Below are 26170 nucleotides of genomic sequence, written 5' to 3' on the forward strand. Positions count from 1 at the left end.
CCAAGGTGTAATGAACCAAACAAATTGAAAATGATAGCAATGATGATTGGGTTTTGGATTTTGACCTGAATAAGGTCATCAATACCTACCCTACTTTTGAAAATCAAAAATATGGACTAGATAAATCGTTGGAAGAAAAAGAAGTTTTTGTCCCACCACCTGAACAATTGAAAGAAACAAAGGTTCGGCTATATGTCTTTCATAATGACAAAAGACAAACCGAGGCAATAATTAAAGGTCCAATAAAAAAAATATAATTTTACAAACGTACCACTTCTAATTTAAGGTCCATTTGACCGTTTTGACCGTCATGACATCAAGAAAAGGCTGTGTGTCTTTCAAAAGCCAAAAAACACAGGAGACAAACTATAGTCACTATCCAGTAGAGCAATATGCACTTTCTTTTGAAATTTTGCTTTAAAGTTATTGGGCATTCTAGATTCTCCCAAGAAAAAAAAAAATATGCAATATATGTTGGGTATGTGCCTCTATGTATATACAGTTATTCAACTATAACAGAAACCGGTGTGTAAAATTTAATTTATTTGTATAAAAAGGAGAATTAAATCTAAAAGGACAGTCTCTTCATCAACAAATACAAATTTTGGTCCATCTCAAAAGCAGATAAGTTATTTTGATCCCCTTGAAGTCTCATAAGTAATCCGCCAAAAGACACATAAGCCGACATCCTATTTGATGGTGCATCCATACCAGCCTGATCTCCTTCAATTCTATACACCTTTCCATACATTATATATTCAAACTGGGCAGCCTTGGCAGATTCAACATCACTTGCGTTATACTCAGCGTTGTCAGTACAGCCGTCATCTTTCAACGATCTACTTAAAACAAGACGAAATTTGTCCCCCAACTCCATGGGATAGACCCAAGAGTTGATGTCTAAAATCAAATCCATTTTGAATGATTCGCTCTCACAATGAAGACGACTCACACGGTCAAATTTCTTGCCTTCTTTATCAATGTCTTTAACATCAAATATGTCCTCAAACAATTCCGCCATGATCAGCCAAACAACAGTGGAGTCTAAAAGAAAATTTATTTTAAGCAATTCAAATTAATCTAACACAAAAATGAAGACTCCACTGTTGTTTGCTATCCTTAGGCTAAAAGAGTATGTGAAAAAAAATAAAATATATAGAGCAGCCCAAAGACATAACAAAGCCTAAGAACGAAAACAAAAACTGTAGTCTAAAAACTGAACACCTCCCGCGTCTCAGAGTAGCTTCACGTCCTGCGAAGTTTTTTTACGTCAAAGATGATGCCAAAAAGACACTTATCAATGCCTTTGATGTCAAATACGTCATTAAATAATTCTGCCATAATCAGCAAAAAAATAGTGGAGTCTAAAGGAAAAATTTTCTATAAACAATTATAATGAACCAAGTAGAAAAATTAAGACTCCATTGTTGTTTGCTATCCTTAGGCTACAAGAAGTATGTGAAAAAAATAAAATACAAAATAGTCCAAGGCATATCAAAGCCTAAGAACGCCAACCGAAATTGGAGTCTAAAAACTAAGCACCACTTTGCGTCTTAGAGTAGAGTAACTTCAGGTCCTGCAAAGTTCTCTGGAGTCAAAAAGATAACTATCAATATCTGTGATGTAAAATATGTCCTGAAATAATTCTGCCATGATTAGCCAAACAACAGTGGAGTCTAAAGAAAATTGTTTTCAGCAATTCAAATCATTCTAACACAAAACTGAAGACTCCAGTGTTGTTTGCTATCCTTAGTAAAAGGGTTCTTTAACGTCAAAAAGACACTTATTAATGTCTTTGACGTCAAATATGTCCATGAATAATTCTGCCATGATTAGCAAAACAATAGTGGAGCCTAAAGGAAAAAGTTTCTTTAAACAATTCTAATGAACCTTATTAAGACTCCATTCTTGTTGGCAATCCTTAGGCTATGTAAAATAATAATACACATAATAAACCAAAGACAAAACAAAGCTTAAGAACAGCAACAAAAACTGGAGCCTCAAGATTGAGCATCTCTCACATCTCAAGAGTACCTCAAAGCAAGGACGTACCCAGGGGGGGGTAATAAGGGTTTTACACCCCCCCCCCCGAAATTTTTGTCTGTCTCGTAAAAACGTTACAAAAATGAATAAAAACCAATTTTGTTTGCGTTTTTGAGTTTTTTTTTTTTGTTTACCCCCCCCCCCGAAAAAATCCTGGGTAAGGCCTTGCATCCAAGTTATATACAATACTAAGATATTATACAAGTTAGCATATATCAAAAACAATTCTAATGAACCTTATTAAGACTCCATTCTTGTTGGCAATCCTTAGGCTATGTAAAATAATAATACACATAATAAACCAAAGACAAAACAAAGCCTAAGAACAGCAACAAATACTGGAGCCTCAAGGTTGAGCATCTCTCACATCTCAAGAGTACCTCAAAGCAAGGACGTACCCAGGGGGGGGGGGTTAATAAGGGTTTTACACCCCCCCCCCCCCGAAATCTTTGTCTGACTCTTAAAACCGTAACAAAAATGGATATAAACAAATTTTGTATGCGTTGTTCATGTTTTTTTTTGTTTACCCCCCCCCCCGAAAATTTTTTGGGTACCCCCCCCCTCGAAAAAATCCTGGGTAAGGCCTTGCATCCAAGTTATATACAATACTAAGATATTATACAAGTTAGCATATATCAAAAACTGTAAATATTTTAAAAAGTTGATCAAGTTCTTAAAAATTTGGGTTGTCTGGGGAAATGTGATAAATTCTGGCAACTAAATTTTTCTCTCTGACATGATTTTAAAATTGAAAGATGCTGGAAAAGATCAGACAATGTGAAAGACCTTCGGCACTTCTAACCTTCATTGAAGAAAAACTTTGGTACTTGTCTATTATATAAAACACACTCGATAAATGAAGTTTGGTTAATCCTAATGAAAAAAAAATATGATGAAAATAGAATACTTTATTAGCAAAATTTTGAAAACTACAATTTGGAAATATACTCCCAGAACGCAGATATGTCCTCAAGAACTGCGTTAAAATGAACTCGACTTTCTGCCTTTACCGCCACATGCATTCTACTAACTATGAATATAAATGATGGTGGGAGGTGCCGTTTGTTCCTCCACTTTGCGGAACCCTAGTGTTACACTTCCAAAAATGTTGCTTCTTCTCGTAAGAGTACAAAGTCATTGTATGTCCATTGACGCAGTGTTTTATTTTGGGCAACAACCCCTTATCCTGGAAAAATGTAATTGCCTGTTCTTTGGTCTTTGGCAAATCCCAAATCTTAATTTGAACATCCATGATGAGACACTATATTCTATCACTAGTCAAAGCAAACTAACCGGCTTCCTCAAGAATCGCGTTAATAATGAACTAAAATGAACTAGGTCAAGAATCGCGTTAATAATGAACTTGTCTTTGTCTTTGAGACGGTCAACCGACACCGAAGCTCCCAATTTAATAATTCACAAATGACCTTCACAACTTTGCTAATGAATTATTTTATTTTCATCTCATTTTACTGTCATCAAACTTCCCTTCTCGAGTGTATTTTATATAATAGACAATACCAAGACTTTGACTGACATTGTGTCTATCAAATTTACTACTGTGGAAGCTCATCTTACTCTTCAAGTGACCTCGAGCAAGGTAATGTGAAAAAAATCAACCAGAGGCGTTCTTAGGGGGGGGATGTCCCCCCTCAATATTTCGAAGAGAAAAAATCATTATATAACCCATGCCCCTTGACTTACCGGATATGGACCCCTCTTGCCCCCCCCCAATAAAAATGCTGCAGCTACACACCTGACTGAGGCTGATAGTATATTTTTAATGAGGTCTCAGGTCCATCTCCCAGCTAAGTGTAAGTCCTTCTATTTCCCTTAAAAATTGACACTAAGTACACCTGAAATAGTAATTTGCAAGTCGACCCATTTAAAATTATTAAAATCAAGGGTTAGCATTATAGAGCTCATATTTTTAAACTGACAATCAGCATAAAGACAGTTTGACCAGTATATGTAGGTTATGAAAATTTATTCACACCATACTGATTTTTCAGGAAGGGAGGGTGTAAGTGTTTAGACACCCTTACAGCTATTTTAAGGGTTTACAGCTATTTTACAATAAAAACAGAATTTTTCTCTGAAAATTGCAGAATTCTATGGTGATGTACATTTCACACTTTGACAGGGATGGCTGATGGTAGACAGCAACGTTTTTGATGGGTAAAAACCATGCAACAACCTTCAGCTATTTTCATGAAAATAACTCCCAGGCTTCCAAATAATTTTTATTTTGAAAGGAATAAGAATACTATTGAAGAGGAAAGGACAGACAATAATTTAGTTCCTGGAGTAATGGATCTTATAGTTTAGTCTAGCCAGGCAACATATTGGCTTTTATAATTAAAACATATCAGGACATGTTATAATTCAGAAATACCACTTGAAAAGAGGGAATAAAAAATAATAATATTCTTCTTTTCCTCAAAAATACTATTATAAACAAAAACAATCTATTTCTAGACTTTAAACGTTTTTGTTTTTTACAGGACCATGAAAATTTGCTTTTTTGGTCTGTTGACCATTTCACTTATTATTTGTTATCTAATTGCTTGTTGGATTATACAACACGTTTGGTTATCTGAATTGCAATATTCAAGACTGTCATAAGATACTAACAGTGAGATTGTCACATCAAATAATACACTCAATAATTATGTCCACAAATGTGGCATAAATTCTAGCTATTCTCAATGAAGATGGCAATCATAGTATAACAATTGAATTTGTACAACTAGTTTTAAGAGACATGGACAAATTAGTTATGTTTCCTTGGTGATAACTGGTTTAGTCCTTAGAATGAAAACATGCAAATTTATCAGGGGGGATAGATGGAAGGGTAAAAAAAAATTTAACAATTTTTGGGGGACATAGATGTACAGGATCCAAGACTTATCATGGAGGGTGTGAGGGTATATTTCTTAGGAGGGATAAACATAATAGAATAAACTGGTCTTGAAACATACTTGTAGATAAAACTTGTCTTGGCATTTCAAAAAGGTAAAAATCTATGCAACCTACTTTTCAGGGTTATAGTTTGAATATTAATTGTACAAGTGTACATAAATAAAAAGGTTACACAAAAAATATAGTTAAATCCCACCCCCAATGGCAATAACGCAAGAAAGTTAAGATGGTTAGATTGTTTTACTAATAAAAGTTGATAGGCTACCAAGCATTGGATTATGAAACAATCCAGATAAGGTCAAACAAAATGCAAAGCATACTTGAACATTGGAAGAAAAGTTCATACACAAAGTTCAGTTTACATGCCCAGACTGTTGTTGCAAGGGCTAGTCCAACTCTCGGTATACTTGAGAGAACTTTCAGTAGTTGTTCTCCCTCAGTTGTTTTAAAGCTTTAATTTGGCCTAAATTAGAGTTTGGTGTGTAAATTGCCAACCCAATTAATAAATCACACCAAGAAACTCTGGAATCAGTTCAGAGATGTACAATTAAATGCATCAGAAGTTTCCATGACATTTCTTACCCCCTTCTCTTAAAAAAATTGAATTAACCCGCACTGGCTTATCACCAAAAGAGAAGTGATATGATTATGACATTCAAGCTGCTCAACAATAAAGAGCTTCTCCCAAATATCTTTCAACTGGGTGTCTCTTCAAGAACAAGAGGACCTGATCAAAAACTTTTCAAGAAGTGTGCCAATTCAAGGATGTATAGCAAATTATTTTCTAATTGGGTGGTGAGTCAATGGAACTTGTTGACCAGGATACAGTCTCTTCAGCCTGTATTGAGTCATTCAATTCATTAGTTGACAAGGGATGGTACAACAAGCCCTCGCAAATTAGTTTGAGACTCAACTGACCAGTCAGAAAAACAATCTTCACTGACTGGCAAAATCTTCACTGAATGCATTGGATGAGTGGTTGCTAATTGTTTACCTTGTGATGGTTCAGTTTTGAATCTATGTCTTACAGTAGCTTTTTTGATTTTAGGAACTGAAATATAGGGAATATATTTCTAGTTCAGTAATCTGTGTACAGATTAGGTCAGCTAAGCTCTTGACTGATCGTGAAATATTGTGATGTTAAAAGCACTTCAACAATTTACATTGAAGGATAAGCTGTGCAAAAGTCAGCATATTAAACTCAAAAAGGCAATGGTAAATTGTTTCATTTCTTGTAAAGCAATGTCTGTGAAGTAGGGAGGAGGGGGTTAAACCAGTAAAATTTAAAAACTGATAGGAAAAAGCCCTAAAGGTTTAGCGTATTTGAGCCTGAAGGGAGAAATACACCTTTTCTGAAATCAAAATTCTTCTTCTTCTTCAGATTAGTATGGAACGCTTTTACATAATCACATCACCAGTACCAAACTCCAGACCCTGAAGTGAGTTGCTACAGCTGAGGTTGAACTCTGGGTACTACCCAGCAAAGATCAAGCCCCCTGCACCACTACACAACAAGAACAAAATTATTTTATTAGCAAAATAACCATATCCTGTTTATTTCTTTTCAGTATCATTCAGTGGCACATCTAGAGTAAAATCTTAGAAGGGGGAACAATGTGAATGTGACGAGGTCGCCAATGAGGAAAATCTTGTGGGGTGGGGGGCAGATGCCAATAACTAACCAAATTGACCAATTTATTCTAAAAAAAGAAAAAAACAGGGACCGCGGGCGCAAGAAAAAAACTTGAGGAGGGGGCAGGTCCCCCACCCCAAATCTGCCCGTGATTTTATGAATAGTCAGAGAAAGAAAATAAGTCCCCCACCCCTGGATCCGCCAGTGGTATCATTAATAGCCATAGAATAAAATAAGCTGATCTAAGTTCATTCATTGACTATGGAAACTTCACAATCTTCAATCCTATTTTTCTTGGAATGAGTTTTCAAGCAATAGGAGAATTTTGCTATCATGCTACAACTTTCACTGCTCTCTTTGAGTATTATGGATGAGAAGATACCCAAATTGGACTCATTTCTTCTAAATGCAAACTCCAAAGGAACAGAAAAAGTTCTATCTAAAATAACTATCATAAACAAAAAATGCTGAATAGATGTCTTTTTGTACTGCAAGCAACAAAGAAAAAAAACAAAAAACAAGAGTATAATAAATCACCATCATAAAAGCTTGGGCCAAACTGGCTTAATTGAAATGGCTTGATGCCTCAACTCATTGCAAGATGTTTCAGATATACTATTTTTATAACTTGGTACAAAATAATGTCTCTTCCTTCACATTGCTACTCACACATGAATAGATTCCAATTCCCATAAGGTATTACAGCAAAGAGAGGTTTAAGTGGATTGGAGACAGTACTTAGCCAGTTTGTTAATGGTTGTTTAAATAAGCCTTAATTTATTGGTACATTCAGTTTCAAGAAGAAGGGATCATCTTTTAATTTTGGGTGGCTGTCAGACAATTGTTTAATGATAGTTGAAAATGATTTATATTGCCTGGGATCTGGAAGATTACCTAATGGCCAAAATATATACATATATTTTTCTGTGTTTTGCACATTGACAAAAATATTATTTGATCACTAGTTGCATACAAAACATTGAGTATAACCAATAGTAAAGAGTATTTCCATTTTGTCTTTTAGTTGTCATATAGTTGATCTGCAAGGTTGATTTTAAATGCTAAAGACCTTTTATTTAACAATAGTTCATTCAAAATATATAAGAAAATAATGTGTATCTTTTAATTTAAAAATAAAAATAGGAGCAATCAACTTTTCAATAAAAATGTAACAAAGTAAAAAAAAAAAAAAAAAAAAAAAAAAAAATTGTTTAGTTGCAATGAAATATTACAAAAAATGGTACTTATGTATTATACCTAACACAGTCACAGTCAAGAAGTTTCCTGAATTTGATCTCAGAAGCCAATGAATGCATTGGAATTGTATTATTTGGGTTATACATTTGCACATTAAGGGGGTGGGGTTAGGTTAAAGATGTTTTTCACTTTGTACCTTTGCCCCTTTTCTGTTGGATGGACTAGAAAAAAATTTGGAAATATTTCAAAACAAATTGGCAAAGTTTTGATGATGGGCTTTAGCTGGCCATTTAGCTTTAGCTTGATCCCCCTGTCCCTTGTTCTCACTATCCAAGTTTAGCCCCCGTCAAGAATTCCACTAGAACCCCTGATCCCAACTGTGATATAAAAAAAGTAAAGCGTGAAAATGGTACCTTCACAAGTCGCTTTCGATTCCCCAAACTTTTGTTTAGCAACGCTGAAATCCTTCACATTAAAAAAATTAATGAATTATACACCCTTTCTAAAATATATAGATTAGATGTAATCGCTATTACTGAAGTTCAAGCTCAAAATTTACACATGTTAAAGATTAATAATTTTTCTCAATTTAATAAACTCAGACCAGAAAACCACCCTCTGGGCAAGAAAGGTGGCGGAATTCTGTTCTTTGTCCGTAAAGATTTATACCCAAGTGAAATCCCAATTCCATGTCTTACTCCATTTGATGAAGTTATGTGGGTGTGTGTTCGACCTAAAGTCTTGCCGCGTCCTTTTAATTTAATTGTCCTTTGTTGTTTTTATTACTCCCCTAATCAGAGATCCGCTGACAAAATAAATTTTATCGAAAAATTAAATGCAAGTGCTGACTTCGTACTATCAAAATACCCAAATGCAGGAATTTTACTGATGGGTGACGCAAACGATATAAGACTTGATTCTACATGTAACGCTTTTAAATCAAAACAGGTCGTTAATGTCCCTACTACAAAAGGCAATACTACTCTTGATTTAATTTGCACTAATCTTTCGAAATTTTACAAACCCGTCTCCACTCTGCCCCCTCTAGGGGGTAATTACCACTTTAGCCTTTTCCTATCTCCGCTGGCTAAGTAAAACAGTCGTTTTCTATAACTGAAACCGCTCATAGACCTCTCACTGACTCAGGACTTTTCAATTTTGGCTCCTGGATTACTACTGAAAATTGGTTCACTGTGTATCAGACAAATGACGTTGACTACATGGCTTTGTCCCTCCAAATCTATTGAGGAGTAATTATGAATTCCACTTCCCTGAGAAAAAATTTAAAACGTGTTCTACAGATAAGCCTTACGTTACTGAGTCTTTTAAAAAACTTATAAGAAAAAAAAATCATTTTTTTTCAAAGCAGGTCGTATTACTGAGGCTAATAGTCTAAGGAAGTTCCTAAAGAAAAAATTAAGAAAAGAAGTTTCTAATTATTATAATAATAACGTCAAAGATCTTTATTCTAGCAAGCCTAAGCAATGGTACAGAAAAATTAAAGAAATATGCGGAAAAAGTCCTTCCGAAATTGATTTTCATCTCCCTGAACCCCCTAATAAGACTGCCAACGATTTGAACTTGTACCTTGCTTCCATCATGCAAAGTCTCCCCCCTTTCACTGGCTCAAGTCCAACTATTCTTCCCAATACTTCCTTCCCCTTTATTTCTCCCTCTGATGTTATAAATAAAATTCTTAAGCTTAGAAAATCAAGTATTTGTCCCTTGGACTTCCCAGTTGACTTAATTGAAGCCATTTTGGACAAAATTGCTGAGCCTTTATCAAATATTTTCAACCACATCACAAAATTTGGTAAATTCCCAAGTTGCTGGAAACAAGGTTTTATAACACCTGTCCCTAAAAAATGCACCAGTCTGACTTTCGCCAACATTTGCCCCATTACACTCACTTCTGTTTTTTCCAAACTTTATGAAGGTTTCCTCTGTGACTGACTTAAGGAAAAAATTTGTCCGCGTATTGACACCCGGCAGTTTGGTAACTTAAAAAAAACTTCCACCACCCATTAACTTGTGCACTTAATGCATACCATCGCAAGTAACCTTGATAAACCAAATGTCTGGCTGAACCTTGTCTTAGTTGATTTCCAAAAAGCTTTTGACCTGGTTGACCACACCACCCTTATTCGTTCACTACTGGTTAACTTTAAACTTGATCCTCTGTTAGTAAATATTGTTATATCGTTTCTTTCAAATAGATCTCAAGTTGTTAAATACAAAAATATTTTCTCTAAACCCCTCCCTATATATTGTGGAATTCCTCAAGGTACCTTATTGGGACCACTTTTATTTCTAGTCATGATTAACGATATTGGTAAGGACTTCCCCCAAAGGTGGAAATACGTGGATGACTTGTTAATCCTTGAAGTATGTGACAGGAATATTAAAAGAGACCCCATTGAAATTCTAACCCATATTTTGAATGAAGCAAAGAACCTAAATATGAAAGTAAATTCCACCAAATCAAATATAATCATGATAAATTTCTTGAAATTTACTCCCACTTTCCTTGACCCTATCCCCCCAGATATTTGTTTGTTTTCCTTTAAATTACTTGGAGTTATAATTTCCTCTAATTTAAAGTGGGATATCCATATAAGAGATATTGTCCATAGAGCTAATGCGTCCATGTCTCTCCTTAAGCTCTTGAATAAATTTAACATCCCCTCATCCCATTCTTTAAGGATTTATACTTCCTCTGTCCGCCCGCATTTTGAATATGCTTGTCCAGTTTGGCATCCTGGCATCTCCCGTAATGAATCAGATAAAATTGAATCTATTCAAAAAAGAGCCCTAAGAATAATTTTTAAAGAAACTTTGGTACCATATTCACTCCTTCTAAAAAAGACCAAGCTGGAAACTCTTGAGCACATGAGAGGAACGCTATGCCTCCGTTTTGCAAAAAATGCAATAATAAACCCTCGCACGGAAAACATTTTCCCCAAAAGACACTCCCCATCCAGACACCGCCTGCCACGTACTGTTTCTGAACCCATCCCTATCTTGTCCCCCATCCATTGTTTAACCTCCGGATATGAAAATCCCTTTGTCCCCTTCATTACTGATCAAATAAACCACTAGTTTTTTTTTGTTTTGTTTTTTTTGTACTGGTGATACCCATGCTTGTGTCTGTTTGGTTATTCTGTTCCCTCCCCGTTTTATATAGTCTCTTTTAAATCTTTTCAAAACTATTTTTATCTCAATTTTTTTTTGGTTTTGTTTTAGTTTGTGCCTTTTTAACTTTATTATATTTAACACTTTTTGTTTTTTAGACTAATGAATGGCATTGCCTTTCTGATATGGTTTTTTTTGGTATTGTTTAGCCAGTTTTTTAGTTCTCGTGCTATTTCCATGTTTTTTTTATTATATGACCCCGAAATGTAAATTCGGCCCTTCGGGGCTTGTGATAGTCATTTTTTGAAATAAATATCTTATCTTATCTAACTCGGTGAATGCCCATTCTAGGAATGACAAACCTTGGATTATACCCTAGGAACATTTTATAAAGCTGCTGCTTGGTATTACCAATTTCTTCAGCTGGGAAGATGGCATTAGTTAGAAGATATGTTATCTTTTAGTAATGGCAGTTTAAAGGGAAAAAAATATAGAATTTAGGGTCAAATAGAATTGCAAAACACTAGATGACATTGGAGATTTTCCTTTTCAACCCAATCACCTTTTCTAGCCTTAGAATTCTCAGATGCTCTTTGGGCTAAACCATGATTTTAGATTAGTCACTGGCATCAATTCACAAAAATTTCAGGGAGGGAGGCTTAAAAAGTATTTTTCCATATCTAGGAGGGGGTGGGCAAATTTGTCTTTTTTCAAATTTTAAATGAAAATATCAAAGAAGGAATATTCAATGAGAATACCTTGAAAAAAAAAGTAAATTCGGGATCAAGGAGGGGGGCTAAAATTCTAGGAGGAATGGGACCAATTTCAGAGAATAGAAGTTGAATTACACAATATGTATTTTGAATATGATTTAGCTGTGATCAAAAAGATTATATTTGAATGCAATTCTTCAATTTTACCTTGTTATATTTTGTTACAACCTTCATTTTGATTGAAGTCTCCTTTTTCTTTTAATCTAGGCTTTGAAAACATAATTTCAATGATTTGAAATTTAAGGCCTACTAGTATTTATTCATTTTTCCAAATTTAAGACACAATTTTATAGGCCCTTCAAAACCTCATAAATCAGGCTATAGCAAACAGTGTACTCAAAATACTTTTAGTAAAAATATGTCAATGTTGATCAACAAACCCATGAGATGTGTGAAATTTAAACCGTGAATTATTGACTCAAACTGAGTGTCTAAGACATTTTTCCAATTCTAGTGTGTTATTTTCATAATCATTAAATCCTAAAGTGTTAAATTATAGTTACTCATCTTAGTGTTTTATTCAGTTTATGTGTTTTCCAACTAATAATATATAAGTTTAATCCCCTGGAGATTTCAATGTCTACATATTTTGAATTTTCCCTATTGGTGTTGCCAATACAATTTTCTTTTGGTCGACTTTTAAAATCCAGCCAAAAAATGACGCCACTACGCAGTACAAAGCACCTGAGAGAAAGCCCAAAAAAGAATGTGGACAAGTGTGTACTCTGTAAACTGTGCCTTGATGAAAACTCAAGTGCGCTGAATTGCGACATTTGTGACAAATGGATGTGTTCTGTTTGTCTGAACATATCTGACAATGAGTATGCTCTACTAAATAAAATGGAAGATGTAAGTGGTTTTAAATGGACATGCCCACAGTGCAAGATGGCTGCTCTTGCAGTCATAACTCCTATGCATTCTGCAGCTACTATCAAAGACATTACACAGGTGATCTCACAAGCTATGTCAAGCCTCCAGGCAAGTCTCTCAAACACAATTGTGCAATCTAAGACTACACTTAGAGCAGAACTCAGTGCTATCAGGAACAAAGTGAACAGCATTGAGGCAGCTTTATCATCCAAGTGTAATGCTGCCAAAACTTCACCACCCTTCACTGGAGAGAAGGCTTTCCATTTGACCCTTTCCAGCAGGATAGAAGCTCCTCTAACCCTTTCTCTAAGTGCTTTCATGATCCTCCCTCAGACAGTTGAAAAGCCAACCAGGCATCAACTTTTTCAGAGACCAACCCTCCTTGATTTGGTACTCCTTAGGAATAAAGAACAGCTACAAAGTATAAGTTACCACCCCCCTTTAAGCAGAAGTGACCACCTTGTCATCAAAGTCAATTTAGCCTTACGCAAGATAACAAAAAATTCTATCAAGAAGACTTACACTGACTATGCAGCAATCAAAGGAGAGTTGAGTGGCATGGACTGGGGGTTTGCTTCAAGGGGAGGTAGATCCACTATGCATCAGATTCCAAGAAGAGCTTACAATGCTCCAGAAAAAGCACACATCTACCAAACTTGTGTCAAAGCCCAAGACACTCCCACACATGACCCCTCAGATACATAGAGAATGAAACCGAAAAAGCCAATACTAGAACAAGTACCATGAAATGGGGAAAAATTATCACTATGAAAAGTTTGCAAAGGCTCAAAATAAATTACACAATCTCACTAAACAACTATATTCAAACTTCAAGTCCAAGCTTGCAGATGATAGCAGAGAAACCCCAAAAGGTTCTAGAACTATGTATCCAGCAAAGATCATAGTAGACATTCAATAAAGAAACTGAAGAAATCTGATGACACAGAAACTATTGACCTATGAGAAATTGCTGAATTACTCAACAAGCAATTTGCATCAGTGTTTACTAATGAACATGACGGTCCTCTCCCCAAGAGTCCAGCGTACAGTGTATCGAATCTTATGCCACCTATCATGATTACTCTAGGGTCTTTCACAAAGCAACTTGAAGTGCTAGATGTTAATAAGTCAGCAGGGCTGGTTAACATTCACCCAAGGCTCCTAAAAGAACTGTCTAATGAGATATCAACTTGATTATGTCAAATATTTCAGAAGTCCCTTGACTCAAGGACTGTGCCTTTGGATTGGAAAAGCTCTCACATTACATCAATATTCAATAAAGGTGAAAAGACAAATGCAGAGAAATATTGGCCAATCAGCTTAACCTCAGCTGTAGCAAAAACCCTGGAATGCACTGTGAATGCCAAAATTCTAACACATCTCTGTCCAACAGTATACTGTCACCAGACCAGCACAGCTTCCTCCCCAGAAAGTCAGTTGAGACCAACTTACTTGAAACCTACAATATAATCACTGACCTTCTGGAGAGGGGATTATCTGTTGACCTTATTTCACTTGACCTTGCCAAAGCATTTGACAAGGTGTCCCAAGACACCTTAGGGCCAAATTATTGGCAGTTGGCATCCACAATGATGTAGTAGAATGGGTTATGAATTTCCTGACAGACCAAGAGCAGCAGGTCCAACTTTTCACCAATGATGGTGATAAAGTATTATCTGAACCATGTGGTGTCATCAGTGGAGTGTCTCAGGGTACCATGCTAGGCCCCACCCTCTTCCTCATTTAAATGATATGACAAAGGAAGCCACAAATAACATCACACTTTACGCTGATGACTCCAAGCTTTTTGGACCAGCTGTTCAACAAAGCCTGCAATCAGGCCTCCAGAAAATCCAGAAGTGGACCAGTGAATGGCTGCTTGAGTTTAACATTAATAAATGCAATATTCTCTATTTTGGCAATTACAATCCTCACCACCAGTATACCATACGTTACCAGAAGTTGCAGTCTGATATACAGCAACAAACCGGTTGTGAAGAACGAGAATTGGGAGTACTTGTTGATGAGTAACTGAAATTCCAAGGGCATTGGTAACAAGTTGTGTAAAAGCTAATTTGAGTCTAGGCCTGCTGAAATGCACTATCACCAGCCGCTCCTGTACTGTCTTCCTGAGACTTTACAAGGCTATTGTTAGGCCATTCTTGGACTTTGGAACATGCCTGACAAGCATCCTACAAGCATGTATACACCCCTTCCTACAAGCATGACACCAGAATAACTGAAGGAGTTCAAAGACGTGCCACCAAATGCATCAGAGGTCTGCAAAATATGCTGTATGATAAGAGATTGGAGCACCTAAAAATACCAACACTGCTCTATAAACATTGCAGATGTGATATGATGCTGAACTACAAATATAATAGCCAACCAAAAAACACCCTCCTCAAAAACATACACGTCAACAAAACTAGAGGACACTCACAGAAGCTAGCAAAGCAAAGAGTGAAGACCAGAATATGCCAAAACTTTTTTACTGAGCATATTTCCAACAACTGGAACAACCTTCAAGACAAAACCATGACTGCACCCACTAGTTCCTCCTTCAAGTCAAGACTTGACAAAGAATGGAACAACAAGCCATGGAAATATAAGTGGGACAGTCTATCTCTCTCAGCTCCCAACTAATGCAACATCACTGGGGCCATTTCACAGTGATGTTCCAAATTAACATCATTGACACAGAGGAGAACAGATCCAGCATTGACCTTATTGTGCTCTGAAGGTAATTAAAGTAAAATTGATGCAAGATCCCTTTTTTGAAGTAGCAAAACTAACAACAACAGGTCAATGGTTCCCTACCCACCAAACAATTTAATTCCCTACTCAACACTGTTTCCAGATGAAATAGTTGCTACCATGGCAATTGTATTACAGTCAAAACCTGGATATATCCCTTGGCCAAGGGTGCCTCCAGGATTCTTGTTCAGGGGGGGGGGGGGATTTAAAAATAAACTTTAAAAAACGCATCAAAAATTTGTTCATATGCATTTTTGTTATGCTCTTATGAGTTATACACAAATTTTAGGGGAACCCCCCAATTCAATAAGTCAGCATAAATTGATTGCTATGTCCTCCAAAACAATTTGAATTTAACCTAGACTGAACTACAAGGACAAAAAACCAAAATGGTAAAGGCTTTTACCTTACTACTACAATTACTACAAAAACTACCCACAGCACAAAGCTACCTTAGGCCAGCACAGGTAAGAATGCTTCTTCTCCATCCCAATCTATTCAAAGCCTCCCTCTTCATACCCACTAAGAAGTTCCAACTTCCCTTAAATCCCTCCAACAATCCCTTTGGGGATGACCTGCTCTTTTATTTGGTGCCAGATGGTTGGCTGAAAAGGAATATCTTTGGCAATCTGTCATCCTTCATCTGTATAATGTGTCCTAACCATTTTTACATTCCTCTCAGTATAGCCCTAGAAAGTGGGATAGAACAATATTTTTCAGAAAGCTTACTCATTGAAATACAGTTAGTCAAGTGCCATGAAGAATCAATAGACAATTCCTAACACAAAATACCTAACAAAGCTGCCCCCATCTTTGGGATTCTCCATATTTCAGAACCATACTTGACCACTATCATTACTGTACCTTCCAATATTCTAATCTTGATTTGCAGAATTATCTTTTATTCTTCCAATCTTTTATCAACTGTGAAAAAACTCCTTTGGCCTTGGCTATTCTATTTTTAATATATACACTACATCCACCATCCTTACTAGCAATACTACTGAGGAGATACAAATATAGCATTCTAATTCTGTCCACAAATAAGTCATAAAATAAAACCTCTTGACAGATGAACCAACCAAGGCCTTCTTCAACACAACAATGAACAACCAGACAAGTATTCTTACAAATCTTTGGAAATCCCTGACAATTTACAATGTTGCAGAATTGGTTGGATGATGATTCACATTGATTTTTGTAAGGCATTATACAATGATTTCAATAACTCTGCTTTCTTGGAAAGGGGTTAGGTTAGGAAAATTTAACTTTGATAAAATTCTACTTTAGCTATGGTTGGCTATCTTGGAAAGGAGTTAGGTTAGGAAAATGAAACTTGAATACTGGTTGAATAAAGTTATACTAGTTTTCTTATTTCATATATGATCCACTAAAATGTCATACAGAAGAAATTATATTAGCCTACCCTACTGATACATAGAGCAAACAACACAAAGTCATAAGAGATGACTTTTTATAGCCTAGGCCTACAGGATTTCATATATAGAGCAGCCTAAATAAAGTCATACAGATTACTTTTTATATATCATTCTACTATATAGTATTATGAATAAAGTCATACAGATGACTTTTATGCCTCCTGCTACCATAGAGCAAACATAAATAAAGTCATAGAGATGGCTTTTTATACCTCATACTATTATAGAGCAAACATGAATGAAGTCCTATATAATTGGACTATTGAAAGGAATTCAGATAGAATATATTGTGGCATCTTGAGTGACTTTCCTAGTGTGTGATTTTACCTACCTGAATTTTGATGTTAGAAAATTTTTATTTTCTATTCCCAGGGGACTTGTCTTTTGTCTGATATTAAACAGCTGTGTTTTGTTTGTAAATAAGGCCAAGCTGAATTTAGTGTCTTTCTCCTTCTTCCAAATTTGCAGCCAGCAATAAAGCGCAGTTGCCAAACGCTAAATACTAAAAAACACCATTGATTACGTTTGCTCATCTGTTTTTGCGCATTTTTGGTGGATAATTTGTGCAGAAGGGAGCAATAGCAAACAAACAAGAGGCCGAATTGGTACCAGCGGGATTTTAATCCTTAAACTGCTGGGAACAGGTGATTTGAGTATTGCACTTCCCACATTTTGTCTACCTCGAAAATTGTCAAGACAGTAAATTTAGCATTCTGAACATTAATAATATACAATACTTTCATTTGAGCATCAGGAGAGGAAAAGCTAGCAGAAGAGGCGAAAGTAACTGTGGCAAGTTCTCTAGTGGTATCTGCCAAGAGTTATTTGTCCAAGAGAATTGATAAACTTCCGCTATTTATCCAGAACCAGAAATGGCGAGCAAATGGATGCGTGTTAGCCCGGTGAAGGGTACGGAGAAGTGTGCAGCCTGTGAAGACAATTTGAATGAAGGTTCTAATGCTATGAACTGTGAAGATTGTGAGCGATGGCTGTGCGTAGAGTGCCTTGATCTTTCAGAACCAGAATATATTTTATTAACAAAGATGACTTGCCGCATGGGCTGTGAGTAGAAATGTCCCATGTGCAAAGGCAACCCAAAAGGCAGTGTTAATGCCTCAGAAATAGCGAAAATTGTGGACAGTAGCATAAAAAGGTCACTAGGTGGTCTTGGTGACACAATAAAGAACCTGGATGTGAAAATCAAAGAAGCAGTTTAAGACTCCTTTTCAAGCTTGAAAGATGAACTGAAAGCTGAAATAGACACTAAGTTCACCGGCCTTGAAGATAGAGTATGCTCCCTGGAGCAGCACTCGGGAGCTGCCACAACAACTGCTCTAAAGGAAGCCCTAAACGAACAATTTGAAAGCAGGGTGAAGGTGCTTATCTTTGAAGACCGCGATAGACAGAAGAGAAGATTGAATATAGTGGCCTTTGGAGTTGCTACTCAAACTGATGATGCCCAGTTTGTCCGCAAGCACCTAGCTAATGAATACGGCTTACCTGGTGTCCCTATTTCAAACATCTGCCGCCTAGTGAATCCCACTGTTTTCATAACCCAAAATGCACTATGCCCACCCCCAATCATGTTCACTGTCCCCAACTTCAAGATCAAGAAGCTGATTCTCCAGAAATCTTTTGAGAAAAAAGGGGCAGTTCAGTTCAGAAATGATGTATCAAAAACAGACCGTGACAAAAGGCAGAAGTTATATGAAGAACTATACAGAAGGCGGGCAGGTGGTGAATCAAATATTGTGATTAAAGGCAACAAGATTGTCCCAAAAAACTTCCAGCAGCCTCCAGCTATGCTGGGGTTGCAGGTGATGGAGATCTAGGAGTTGATGCCTGTCAAAACAATGTAAATAGTACTGTACATAGAAACTTTAGTGTGAGTGATTCAAACGCAAGCCCCACATTTGAGATCAATAATGATGAATCGTTTGCAAGTGCATTATCAAGTAATCATAGCGGAGAACCTTTGGATAGTTCCACTTTTGAATCTTGTGAGTCGGAATTTAGAGATATTGTTGATGCCCACATTGAAAATGAAGACGGACTATTAAGGCTTTACAGTAACGTGGATTGCATCACCACAAAAATGGATGAAATAAAAGCTATAGTTTCGGCAAGACCTGAAGTGAGCGTGTTTGCCTTCACTGAAGTTAAACCAAAGTATTCTTCAGTGCCACTGACTGACATACAAATCGAGATTACCGAATTCAGAATAATCTCAAATCTGTCGAAACCAGAAGGAAGAGGAATTGTCCTGTATGGCAAATCATCACTGAAGGTAGGAGACCTTAATCTTGGTTCTCAGTATGAGCCGTGGGTGGAGCATGTCTGGATAAAAATTGAGCTAAAGGGTCACCCCTTAATTATAGGTTGTATTTATAGAAGCCCAAGCTCTCCCTGCCAAAAAAGTTCTCACCTCGCGATTGCAAATTCTATAAGTTTGGTGATGAGTCGTCCTTGCCATAATATTGTAATTGTTGGAGACTCCAACCTGCCTCAGATCCAATTGATTAGTGGTTATGCTGCTACAGGAGATAACGATGACCAGATTAGCAAACTCCTCGAATGCCTGCAAGAACATTCATTGTACCAGACAATCAATTTCCCGACTAGGTACAGAGAGGGCCAGAACCCATCTCTCTTAGATCTCCTATTTGTCAAAGATGAGGAGGCAATCCAAAGTATAGACTCAGAGCCACCTTTTGGCGCATGCGACCATATAGCCATAACTTGTCGACTAAAGTTGTACCTACAGACAAATAATTTTAGAAAACATGTGTCTACAAATTACAACAAGGTCAGGCAAGATTTGGCTAACCAAGATTGGTCTTTTGTCGAAAAGAATAATGTACAGGGAGCTTGGCTTGAGATGAAAAGGGTCCTCAGTGAGACAATCGCAAAACACACAACAACCACTTGGAAACAAAGACCAAGAACACTCCCTTTCATCACATGAGAAATCAAACTAGCAGTTTGGAAGAAGAAGAAGTTCTGGAGAAGGTACAAGGACGTCCATGTATGGTTAATGTATGGTGTCCATGGTTAAGAAATCCAGCCATGTATAGAGGTATTGCAGATGAGTATGCCAATATTCAAAAGAAGTTCCCTGTACCAGCAAATTCTATTGCACCTACTTTCCCCCAATCCCCTCCATGGAATTGGTCATTTCCCATAATAAATACTGAATTTTTAAAATGGAATAAAGATTTAACCCCCATTGCTTTTGTCCAGAAAAAATTTGCAGAACTTAATACAATTACCTATAAAAATCACTTCCAAATATTTGTTGATGGGTCAAAAATGGATGAGAAGGTTGCAAGTGGTGTTTACCTTCCTCACCTGAAAATTGCAATGGGAGAGAGATTATTTAATAATTTATCTATAATGTCTGCTGAGTTAAATGCCATAATCATGGCATTAGAACACCTTAAGCAAAACCAACCTTTGATTGATAATTCGAATAATATTATCATCTATTCCGACTCTTTATCCAGCCTTGAGTTGCTGGCCTCAGCTCCTCAATATAAGTTGGACATTGACACTTATCATTGTCTCAGTATTATTGATAATCTTGCTTCAAGTGGAATAAAAACTTACTTTCAGTACATTCCTAGCCACTCTGGCATAAGTGGTAATCATCAAGTTGATGAAATAGCAAAAAATGCTATAAATATTGACCAGCCAAGTGGGAGACCAATCCCAATTAGAGATATTTACCGCTGGAGGCTATCAGATATTAATTTTAATAAGATTAATCCAATCCTTTTCCCTTTTCCCAATACGTATCTCTCTAAAATTTATCATAGAATTCGTTCTGGAACAAATTGACTAAATTTACTTGCATTCTCATATAAGCTTTCTAATTAAAGTGGTTCAATTACCCTGTCCCCTCTTTGCAGGCATTGTAATATTAATAATGAAACAATTGAACATTGCCTATTTGAATGTAATATGCTGACTTCTGCACAACATACCTTGCTTTGTAAACTGTTAAAATACTACAAACACCACAAAATCCCACTATCAGCCAAGAGCCTAGCCAACTATACCTGCACACAGAGCATAGAAATCTACATCTATCATCTTATATTTGAACTCCTAGAGTCGAAAGATCTGCTGAAAGATATCTGAATATATCTAATAAATATGAGGCAATCAAGCCAGTAGCTCTGTAGCCCACAGAGTGAAGCAAAAGGAAAAGGGCTAAATAGTTATACTGAAAAGCCCGCTTGCTGTTAAATAGAAGAAGAAGAAGTCCCAACGCAGGCTAATCATGACAAATTCAAACAAATACAAAACAAAGTCCGCTACCTTACAAGAGAAGTTACTAACAAGTATGAGGAGTCTTTAGCTTCAGCATCGAAAACAAATCCAAAGAAATTTTGGAAGTATCCCTCCACTCAAAAGCCCGGAAGACATTTGGTAACCAAACTCTCTGTTAATGGGAATACCATAAGCAACCCTGGAAATATAGCTGAAGCTCTGAACCAGCAGGTCAAGTCAGTTTTTACACCTCCAGATAATCACCCCTTGCCACAAATTCCGGAATATGATATTCAGAAACCGATGCAAATTATTACTATCGGCACTTTCGATGTTGAATCACAGCTCAAAAGATTGAACCCAAATAAGTCAGTTGGCCCTGATGGGGTACACCCTCGAACTTTGAAAGAGGCTCACACAGAGCTTGCCCTTCCCCTAGCAAAACTGTTCCAGAAGTCTCTTGACACAAAACAAGTCCCTCAAGATTGGAGAAATGCAAATATTACACCTGTTCACAAGGGTGGTAGCAGGAACTGTGCTGCCAATTACCAACCAATTAGCATCACCTCAACAGTCAGTAAAATCCTCGAAGGAATTGCAAACACTGCTGTTATGAAACACCTGATTGACAATAAACTACTTACCGATAGCCAACATGGATTCAGATCTGGATGCTTGGTCAAGACAAATCTTATTGACGCATATGAATGTGTCACCAAACTGCTGGACCAGGGTATCCCTGCTGATATGATTCTATTAGACTTTGCAAAGGCTTTTGACAAAGTTTGGCATCGTTGTTTGAAGGCTAAACTTTTAGCTACCAGGATACATGTGGAGGTTGTTGAATGGGTGATGCAGTTCCTCTCAGGAAGAAAGCAGAGATAGAGTGTTTGGGGATAACGGGCAAGAGTTTTTCTCAGAAGTTGCTGGAGTTGATAGTGGCGTGCCCCAGGGAACAATCTTGGGCCCAACACTTTTCAATATTTATATTAATGATGCTCCACGGGCTGTAAGAAATAAGATGAGCTTCTATGCTGATGATTCAAAGCTTATTGGGCCCGCAGAGTTGTCAGCAACTAGAGCCACCATACAGGAAGACCTGGATGCACTTTCCCTTTGGGCCTGCCAATGGAAGCTTGAGTTTAACATCCAGAAGTGCAAGGTGGTATATTTCAGGAAAAAGAATAAGAAGTGGCAGTACCATATGAGTAGGGGGGATGGCTCTAGACAATCAATTGGTTCCTCGGTAGCTGAAAGAGATTTGGGAATAGTTGTCAATGAAGAATTAAAATTCAACAAACACACCCAAACAGCAGTTGCCAAAGCATCTCAGACCCTCGGAATAATTAAGCATACAGTACATAGAGATCATCTAAAGTTATGACAAAGCTGTACAAGGGTCTCGTACAACCATTGCTGGAGTTTGGGATGTGTGTTGCCATGCCTCTGAATAAGAGTGACCAACAGAAAATAGAATCTGTTCAAAAGCGCACAACCAAAGCTATTGATGGATGCAAGAACCTCAACTATCCATCCCGCCTGAACAAACTACAGCTCCCAACACTCGTCTACAGACGGCGGAGGGGCGATGTCATTATGGCTTACAAGCTACTGCATGCTGATTCCTCTTCTCAGAGTCCTTTACAACTTGACAAATCATTCAGGACAAGAGGACATAGTAAGAAGCTGCTCAGGAAGAAAGCTAACAGCAGACTCCATAACCACTATTTCTCCAATAGAGTGGTGGGCCCCTGGAACATTCTTCCCAATGCAGCTGTCATCGCTGTCAATACATTGAAGATTGCCATTTATAAGAATTGGTCCACCAAACCATGGAAAACAGAGTGGGATACCGCCAAACCAGTGACTCCCCATCGTCACTGACCAGGGACTCTACAGGATCTTTCCTTATTTTGCTGGACAATGCAATTTAAGGTAATAAGTCATACAAATGACTTTTTAATATATCATTCTAGCATAAAGCATTATGAATAAAGTCATACAGATGACTTTATGCCACCTGTTATTATAAAGCAAACATGAACAAAGTCATACAGATAACTTTTTATACCTCATACTATTATAAAGCAAACTTAAATAAAGTCATACAGATGACTTTTTATACCTCATACTATTATAGAGCAAACATAAATAGTCTTACAGATGACTTTTTATAGGACATCCACCACATGGCTAATATGAGAGTAAAATTCATTTGTGATGCAAATGGATGTTATATTTAGATTGAGGATACAATTCTAGGTACATATTTACATATTAGTGGGGTGGGGGTATATATTCTGTGAATATATAGGCTCAAAGACATTCATGAATTTCTTAGAAAAACTGGAAAAGCAAGCAAAGAAGTGAAGATAAAAGCTCTCCCCCTGCAAAATGTGTTAACTAGGATTATTCTACATAATATGGAGTAAGAATGGTTTTCTTAATATGTTTCCTTTTGTCTAGCTGGACTCCTAGGCTTAAAATACTGATTTGCAGGTTGGCAAATTTAAAAATTTGTATATATATATATATATATATATATATACTCTCAAATTAGCCATCTGGTGGTATCCCCTTTTTATACCTCATAACATTACAGAGCAAACATGAACAAATTCTTACATATGACTTTTTGTTGTTTTCTCTATGTATCAGTGGGGTAATATAATTTCTTCTGTATGATATTTTAGTGGATCACATATTAAATAAGAAAGCCAAAAAGTCTTCTGTATAACTTTATTTGTACTTCTCTACAATAAATTGAAGTTTAAAAAGTCATAGAGAAAACTTTATAGGCCTATCATTCTCCATCTTTTCTCTAGAAATAGAAATATATAATTACAAACATACAAGGTAGACTATAAAAAGTCATTTGTATGACTTTATTCATGTTTGCTCTAAAATAGTGTAAGACATAAAAAGTCATCTGGGTAAATTTTTACCAAATCATATTATTGACTTACAAATAAAGTGAATATACCATTTGATGCCTCTTTAAGCTGATTATGAATATAATAATCATTTTTGTTGGAAATGAATTTTATACCCCCCCCCTATATATGTCAATTCAGGATATACATTTGCACATTTGGGGGTGGGGGTTAGATTAAGGGGAGGCAGGGGCTGAAACTCATTTCCAACAGAAATGATTATTATATTTGTAATCAGCATAAAAAAGGCATCAAATGGTATATTCACTTTAGTTGTTACTCAATAATATGATTTGGTAAAAATTTACTGTCATCTGTGTGACTTTATTTTTGCTTGCTCTATAATAGCATGAGATATAAAAATTCATCTGTGTGACTTTATTTATGTTTGCTCTATAAAAAAAATTAGGCATAAAATCATCTGTATAACTTTTTATCATTCTACATAATAGGAGAAAGTATGATATCATATTCTTTTTGGCTTTATACTGCATTCTATACAAGAGTAAATGAAAATAGCCTATTCTATTGCTCAGATATAAAGAAAAAAGTTTCTATATTGTCATATGTAGGTAACCCCAGATTTTTAAAGGTCATCAAAAGTCAGGGTGGTAAATTTCTACCAAATCATATTATTGACTTACATATAAAGTGAATATACCACTTGATGCCTTTTTTTATGCTGATTACGAATATAGTAATAATTTCTATAGGAAATGAATTTCAGCCCCTCCCCATATATTCAGGGTATATAGGCCAATTTCAGGGTATATATTTCTACAACCTAACCTAACCCTGAATTGGCATATTTAGGGGGGGGGGGGCTGAAATTCATTTCCAATAGAAATGCTTAGGCTATTATATTCATAATCAGCATAAAAAAAAGGGGTCAATATCTACCAAATAATATTATTGAGTTAGGAATAAAGTGAATACACCATTTGATGCATTTTTTATGCTGATTACAAATACAATAAGTATTTCTATCGGAAATGAATTTCAGCCCCCCCCCCCTATGCCAATTCAGGGCATATATTCCTACAACCTAACCTAACCCTGAATTGGCACATATAGGTGGGGAGCCTGAAATTCATTTCCAATAGAAATGCTTATTATTTGTAATCAATAAAGCATTGAATGGGTATTCACTTTGTCTTAACTCAATAATATGATTTCGTAGATATTGACCAAAAAAGGCATCAAATGGTGTATTTACTTTATTCCTAACTCAATAATATGATTTGGTAGAAATTTACCATCAGGGTCCTCTAGAGAGAGAAGGAGTTGAGGTAGGTACTTCAGAATAACTTCCCAGAACATACTTTGGAGTTCATATTATTGATTTACAAAGTGAACATACCACTCAATGCCTTTTTATGCTCTTTACAAATATATTAATTGCTTCTTTTGCAAGTTCAAATTTGACAATTCAGGGTATATATTTGCACATTAGAGGGGTGTCGGTGGGTAAATTTGAATTTGCAATAGGCCTATATGCAATTACAGCTATTACATATGTAAAGAGCATAAAAATAGGTATTGGGTGGTTTTTTCATGTTATTTGTAAGTCAATAACATGAACTGCTAAAAATTTACCCATACTTTAGCCTGTAGATACATCCCTGAATGTTTTATTTTCCTTACCTAACCCCTTTTCAAGATAGCCAAAAGTATTAAAACATGGAATGGTAGGCCAAGCTATGTTCATCAAGGCACTAACGTACCCAGACTTTTGTAAATTAGATGAATACAAACAAAAATCGGGTTACTAATTTCAAGCTCACCTTAAGAGTTGAATTAAGTGGATCTTTAAATCTCTAAGGAAAGATATCCAGGTTCTGCTTTTCTTAGTGAAGTGAATTTTTGTAATCCCTGTATTGAGATTTCTATTTCCGTTGAAACCATAGAGATATGACTACTTTTGAGCAAAATGTGGTAGTAAAAAAATGGCAATGTACATTAACAGGAAGTATTTTAAAAAACAGAAACAAAAAACATCCTCCTCCTGAGTTGTTTCCAAAACTTCATTAGAAATCTAGTCTTCGAAATAATTTAGTTAGTTAACCAGACTTTTTCAAAGAGAAGGAAAAAGTTTCTAGAGGTTTCTAATGGAGTCTTGGAAACAACTCAGGCGAAGGATGTTTTTTGTTCTTTACCATATGTACCCGAGCTAAGTGAAAAACTTAAAAGAATTTTACA

General features: G+C 36.3%; 2 protein-coding genes across 2 annotated transcripts in view; both read right to left on the bottom strand.

Annotated features, from left to right (window-relative positions):
• PRL-1 (protein-tyrosine phosphatase 4A family member PRL-1) overlaps nucleotides 1-25884 on the bottom strand; it is a 111366-nt gene extending 85482 nt beyond the window's left edge. The window contains exon 1 of the mRNA XM_089101605.1: nucleotides 25756-25884. The gene's annotated coding sequence lies outside the window, so the exon portion shown is untranslated. The remainder of the gene's footprint in view (nucleotides 1-25755) is intronic.
• Nucleotides 520-25853, bottom strand: Polr2H (DNA-directed RNA polymerases I, II, and III subunit Rpb8). The gene is made up of 2 exons (XM_089101607.1): nucleotides 25756-25853; nucleotides 520-1044 (listed from the first exon to the last, which is right to left on the bottom strand). The coding sequence occupies exon 2, from the start codon at nucleotides 1019-1021 to the stop codon at nucleotides 569-571; it is 453 nt and encodes a 150-aa protein (XP_088957733.1). The 5' UTR covers nucleotides 1022-1044; nucleotides 25756-25853; the 3' UTR covers nucleotides 520-568.
• Nucleotides 25885-26170: the final 286 nt, after the last annotated feature.

Source organism: Artemia sp. Qi Xiang Cuo, chromosome 15 (genome assembly GCF_049724085.1).
Source record: "Artemia sp. Qi Xiang Cuo chromosome 15, ASM4972408v1, whole genome shotgun sequence".
In the NCBI taxonomy this organism is placed as follows: Eukaryota; Metazoa; Arthropoda; class Branchiopoda; order Anostraca; family Artemiidae; genus Artemia; species Artemia sp. Qi Xiang Cuo.